This window comes from Melospiza melodia, chromosome 1 (assembly GCF_035770615.1).
Source record: "Melospiza melodia melodia isolate bMelMel2 chromosome 1, bMelMel2.pri, whole genome shotgun sequence".
NCBI lineage: Eukaryota > Metazoa > Chordata > Aves > Passeriformes > Passerellidae > Melospiza > Melospiza melodia.
This window is the reverse complement of record NC_086194.1, coordinates 150230067-150236425: the sequence shown is the minus strand read 5'-3', so window position 1 is coordinate 150236425 and position 6359 is coordinate 150230067. Positions and strand designations below refer to the sequence as shown.

The 6359-nt window shown below is 44.4% G+C and overlaps 1 protein-coding gene across 1 annotated transcript; it reads left to right on the top strand.

Annotated features, from left to right (window-relative positions):
- Window positions 1-353: 353 nt before the first annotated feature.
- POLR2K (RNA polymerase II, I and III subunit K) lies at window positions 354-4055 on the top strand. Its single transcript, XM_063171765.1, has 4 exons — window positions 354-493; window positions 2618-2681; window positions 3386-3478; window positions 3900-4055. Exons 2-4 carry the CDS (start codon window positions 2621-2623, stop codon window positions 3920-3922), a joined length of 177 nt encoding a protein of 58 aa, XP_063027835.1. The 5' UTR covers window positions 354-493; window positions 2618-2620; the 3' UTR covers window positions 3923-4055.
- The last annotated feature ends 2304 nt before the right edge of the window (window positions 4056-6359 follow it).

The window sequence follows — 6359 nt, the reverse complement described above, 5'->3', positions numbered from 1 at the left end:
ACCTCGGTGGTTTAAAACTCCGCGGCTGTATGACCAGGTCTGGCGCGGGGCGTTCTCTATCCCGAATATGTTGGGTACAGCTAAATAAAAGAATGAAAACATCGGGTAGCTTGGGGCTCATTTTACCTAACCATGCAGCTGCCTACTTTCTTTATTGATAACTGACGCTGCTATTCGTATGGAAGCTTCTGTCTTAAAATAATCAGTGTGCCTTTTTTTTCCCCCCAGGTGGCTAACACCCAGAACGGAATATTTGTTATTTTCTCAGCCTCATTACCATTGGCGGCGCGGAGAAGCACAGCCCGCCCCGCGGGCGCCGCGCGCGCGTCATCAGCGTGCGCCGGGGAGGCGGCGAGGCCGGCGGAGCGGCGGGAGCGGCGGGCGGCTCCTCCGGGTGCTCCCTTCGCGGTGCTGGTGCGGCCGTGGTGGGCAGGGAAGGGCCGGGACCAGGCTCGTGGGCTTCGCTTCTGCGTGCCAGACCCGCGGGACGGAGGTTGGAATTGGGGCGGGATGGGGGGCCTGGGGCCCGTTCCCTGTGAGGGCTGTCTGCCCTTCTCCTTCGCTCCTCTGCGAGACGTGAAGGAGCGGGTTGGCCTCTTTTACGGGCGCATGAAAGATGCTCGGAGAGAGGACCTCATTGATATGTAAAAATATCTGAAGCGAGGGGTGCCAAGAAGATGAAGCCAGGCTCCTCTGGTTGGTGCCAAGCACTAGGATAATAGGCAGCAGGCAGAAACTGAGGCATAAGAAGTTCCACCTGAATAGGAGGAAGAACTTCTTTACAGTGCGAGTGACTGCTCACTGAACAGATTGTTCAGAGAGGTTGCAGAGTCCCCCTCACTGGAGATACTCAGAAACCATCTGGGTGCACTCCTGTGCCATGTGCTCTAGAATGATCCTGCTTAAGTGGGGAGGTCAGACCAGGTGACCCACTGGTGTCCCTTCCAGCCTTTCCCATTCTGTGCTTTGCTGAGGTGACTTGCACATGGTACCCCCACGTCTCTGCAATGGATTCTGGCTGCACCCCAGCACATGTTGCTGCATCACTGGGCCTGTGGGCTCTGCCAGCTTGGTGGCACTTAGGGCTGCAGGGTGTGTGAAGGCCAGCTAAACTATGGTACCTCCCTGCAAAACACAGAACTGAATTCAGAACTGTGCCCTTAGCAGCAGTATAATTTTACTGCACAGGAAGCACTACCTCAGGTTATTTAGCTACAACTGTGATCCACCTTAGTTCAGCTGTGTTTTAGATGTCATTTTCCAGTGGTAGTGGGTGGCTGCACATACCTTACTGCAACGTGCTGGCACAAAAATACTGTAGCACATGTGAGTTAAGATACCACTATGATTATGGTGTACCATACTTGAAAGCTGTAGAGTGTAATGGATTCTTTCCAGTTCTCCTAAATGGAGTGACGTAGTGGGAGTTTTAAAAAGATGGTTTGTCAAGTGTTGATCAGTCTCATAAAGTATGAAATGTCTCTGCCCTGTTTTCAGTATCATGGTTTTCCCAGCTGAATTTATGCTGAAACAAATGCTGAAGCTGAGGGAAATATTTGCTGTAAGCAAAAGCATCAGAAAGCCATTCTCATAAGGAAGCATCAAGAAGGCTATTTACTGGCATAAGGGTTAGGAATTCTTGTCTTCTCTGTCAGAACAGCAATACAGAAAACAGCAGCCTCAAAAAATTTAGTAGGAAATATTAGTGTTCTTGTCTAGACTTAAATTTGATGGGGGAAAAGTGTTTATCTATGTACAGTAACCACCTTGAAATTCATGGTTGCAAGGACATTTACATGTTAGGATAGGATTACTTAAAGATTGGTGGAGTTTTTGTGGAGTATATGTAACTATTTAGTCTGATGCCATGAAGAAATACTTGTCTTTAAATTAAAGTCTGAACAATCAAAACCATTATAGGACATTAAGAGCTGTTTGGAGAATAGCATTGAGTTTATTACTCTTGATTTGGTAGGATTTGAAGGATTGAATTTCATCTATGGCCATTCATTGTTTGGGTTTTGTTTTGTTTTGCTTTCCAATTTCTGCTACTCTTCTATCCACAGTCTGTTCCCAGTATTTCTAACACCTTAGAACAACAAATAGTCTATCAGGTTAGCTAGTGTGTCAGAGGGGGAGGAAAAATGACAAGGCTTACCTTCTTTGTTAGACCATTGTTACAGGAGTGGCATATAAGAAATTATTGAACTTTATATTTCCAGCAAGTAAATTCTTAACATTGGCAGGAAGGAGGAAAAAAATATTACTCATTGGTCTTTAATGTTTAAAATACTGTTTAATATAAAACATCATGTTGTCCTCATCCTTAGATATTTTCTATACCAGAGTGGTAAAGCTCTGTGGAACCTGATGTTACTTTGCTTTTAAGAAGTCAAACTAAATTACTTTCTGAAGTCTCTTTCAGCCTGAATTAACCCATGCCCTGTGCATTAAATATAAATGGAATTTGTTTGTATTTACTTTTAAGGAAGTGGTTTCATGTTCTCTTACCTTTAGCTTGAGATATTAAAGTGATTGTATATGCCTTGGAAACAAAAAACAAACCAAAAAATCCCACACCCAAGCTAATGTGCATGTTGTGTATTTTTTGTTTTAGAACATGGATTCACAGAAGGATGTTCAGCCTCCAAAGCAGCAGCCAATGATTTACATTTGTGGAGGTAAAGAAAAGACATTACTGATTTTTTTATTACTTGATACTGGAGATTTGGTGCTTTAACAATGAATGGTGCTTAGTCATTACACTGAAGGGTGCATAGATACAAATAGTTGCAGTGTATGTCCTGATGATGTTCAAAGCTTTATGCAGTGATGGTGACACGTGTATGGGGTACATACACAGTGTTGTGGAGGTAATTCCCTGGAGCTTGTGTTGCTGTGTGGAGCTCCTCCATCTCTGTGTGTTTTATTGACAGTGCTGTAAGGGCACTCAGCTTTCCCTGAAGTACAGCAGTCAAATTCTCTCTTACCTATAGACAAATCAACAACTTAAAAATTGTTGATTTTCGGGAGTCCCTGGAATATTTTGTCTTTTGTCTTTGTGCTTTGGAGGGATGAACTGAAATTTTCAGTAGTAGATGATCTAGTATCAGTGTGGAATGTGTTCTATGCAGTAATATTTGGGTGATTTTTACCAAGATTCTCTTTTATCTTAATGTAAGTGAAGCTTGCTTTTTATTTTCTCTTTTTCTTTTTTTTCATGGTATCTTGTTATCTTTGAGCTCTTAATACAGATTCATTGCACTTGCTATGTTTGTTTGCCACAAGTAGGTGTTTGACTATCACAACTTTTCAAAGTTATCTTTGCATTAACAGTGCTGTTCTTCTTTGCCCCCACTTCCTTTTTCTTCCTCCATAACATCAGAATGTCATACAGAAAATGAAATAAAGGCAAGAGATCCTATCAGGTGCAGAGAATGTGGCTACAGAATAATGTACAAGAAAAGGACAAAAAGATGTATCCTTTTACAAGTGCACTTGAATGCCTTTGGAGAGCTGTGAAGGGAGACAAAGGGAAATGGAATGTAAGGGAAACAGAATGGAAGATTCAAAAAATCACATAGCAATTCTTCAGGGTCAAAAATCAATACAGGAGAGCACACTACTGTAGAACAATCTCTGCAGTGTTATTTGGCACCTGGATTTCTTTTCTGGCACTTTGTCTTTTTTTTTTTTTTTTTCCATTTTCTTTCTAGATTAAGTTACTATAGTCTGCTGGGTAACATACTGGTAATTGTTGATATTATTCAGCATCTTATTATAGATGACTTTTGAAATACTTTATGTAGAAAGTTGTGATTAGATTTAGACAGTCTCTTTTCCTCTCCCCATCTTTTTTTCAATCACAACATATTTTTTCTTTAACTGCATTATTCCAGTGGTAGTTTTTGATGCTCGATGATGTCTGCTGAAGATAGCGACTTCATTATACAATCTTTCTGATAACTTTGTTCTGTAAAACTGTTTGTGTGTAAAAGCACGCTCTTATTTGTGTTTTAAGAGATTGAAATATTAAAGTTCATTGTAAAACTAAATTTTGTCTATATTGTCTTCCATCAGTAGATTTCTAAAGCTGTTGTTTAAATTGTAGTCAAAGTATGCAGTGTTTTTTAAATTCAGTGATAATTGTATTCTTTTTGAGTTATCTTTGTTTTCATTATTCTCATCTAAACTTTATTTGCATTTTAACTTTGCTAAATGTTCTTTGGACTCCAATGAACTGCATAAAATAACTGTGGTTTGAATAAATTCTACTGAAAATAAATAGAAGGCTAGATTTGAAACTGATCTGGATTTCAAAAAAGAAAATCTTTCAGGACATCAGAACACCCAATGCTGGCACCCAGTTGTGGACATGTCAAAAGTATGGATGTCTGAAAGTGTGAAAAAATAATTTCTCCTGAAAGAAGAGGGAGAGGGCGGCAAGTTAAACATTAAGAAGCAATATGGAAACAGAAATTTCTTAAGTGCTGTTTGACTTGTTTGTATTCAAGGAAAGAATCAAATCTGTGTTACAAAAATTTTTTGGGTAGCACCCCAAAAAAGTGAGATCTTGTTTTGCTTTTCAGATGACTTTTCAGGGGTCTGTAGTAAGTGGTGGGTTTGTGATGATGAGCCAAAACTTTTTGCATCTGTCTGTTTGTAATGTGTGTTATGTAATACCACTGATACTACTCCATACAGCTGGATTGTGTGTGTCTGATCTCCATTTTGATGGTGCTGAGATAACTTGCTTATCTCATCACTGTAATAATATCTTTTTTAAGGTCTGCATGACTGTGCGATGGCTTGTAAATGAACTGCAGTGGCTTGTTATAGGGGATGAAAAGAGCATTCTGAGATGCTGTTTTGGGGCTTTTGGTTAAGATTTTCTTAGGTACCTGATCTATGCTACAAAGACTAGATTTTTTTTCCTGGAAACCAGATACACTCGGGTATAAATGATAACCTTTTTTAACACACAGCTGCCATCAGTTCACCAGCCTGGCCCGCACAGCGTGCACCTTGTGCCTGCACAGCAGAACGAAGGGGTCGGCTGTGACACGGCTGCTGGGAAGGGTGAGGAGGAGCGGGCGGCAGCCGCGCTGCCGGAGCTCGCCGGCGCACGGAGGCGGGCTTGGTCCGTGTGCGGGCATGCCGGCTGCCTCTGGCTGCGGACTAAGGCGGCGGAGAGCCCCACTGCCCCCGGGAAGGGGCACGGACATCCTTTGGAGAGTAGCCCTGGGGGAGTGCAGAGCTGACGGGCAACACTTAACTGGGGACACCGGCGTCGGGAGAGGGACCGCTTGCTCTCCGCTGAGTGAAATACTACGCTGAAACACAAGGGTGATGCGCACACCGGGCGCTGTATCTCTGCCCGCCCTCGGCGGGCGCTCCCCTCAGCCCGGATCCCCGCCCTGAGCCCAGCTGCGCCTGCGCGGCCTGGGCGAAGGCCGGGCGGCCCCGGCTGCGGTGTGGGCAGGGCCGCGTCCGTGTCCCGGAGACAGCGCGGCCTCGGGCAGGTGGGTGCCGGAGAACGACAGGGCGACGGCAATGTGGCCGCTGGAGCCCGGCGGGGCTGTGCGGGAGCCTCGGCAGGGCATCCCTGGGGCGGGCAGCGCCGTGTCCCCGGCGCCATGTTGTACATAGCAACAGTTGCTAGGCACGGGCCGGCCGCGCTGCCCCGGCTCCGGCGGGGCGTCAGGGCAGCCCGGGGCCGGCCTGGAGGTGAAGCCCCGATCCTGCCGGGGCCGTGTGGGGAGGCTGTGCTGCAGCCGGGCTGTGTCACCACGAGCCCTGGGCACCGCGGTGCCCGAGAGCTGCGCTGGGCAGCTGCTCCCGGCCGCGGGAATAAACGGGAAAAACCGCCGGTGGTGATGAGCTTTCAATTCTTCTACTCTTCTTTAATGATTTCCTACATTTGTCCCTCTTCCATGCGACTTCTTCCTTTTCCAGTACTGAAACCGTAAAGTCTTGGGGCAGAATCTCTATGCAACACCTAATTATTACCAGTTATTATTTAAGTGCTACTGTATTGTAAACATTTTTGTGTAACTACAAATTAATGTGCGTAATTATGCAAGACATTAGAGCATAATTATTTTAATTTGGTCTATAACTACACGTAGCTGTTTTCACATACTAGATAGTTGCCTTTATTGTATTTCTTCAAAATTAACTGATTGCTTTGTGCACTATATAAAAGGGGGGGAAAAAAGAATTTCAGCTCCATAGAGCTTGTGGTCAAAACAGAAAAAGATGCAGATGAGCAGATCAAAGGGACAGGGAGACAGAAATGTCTCATTTGAATCCCTCATTTCTTCGTTTACAGACTTACTGGAAAAGATTCAGATTCGTGT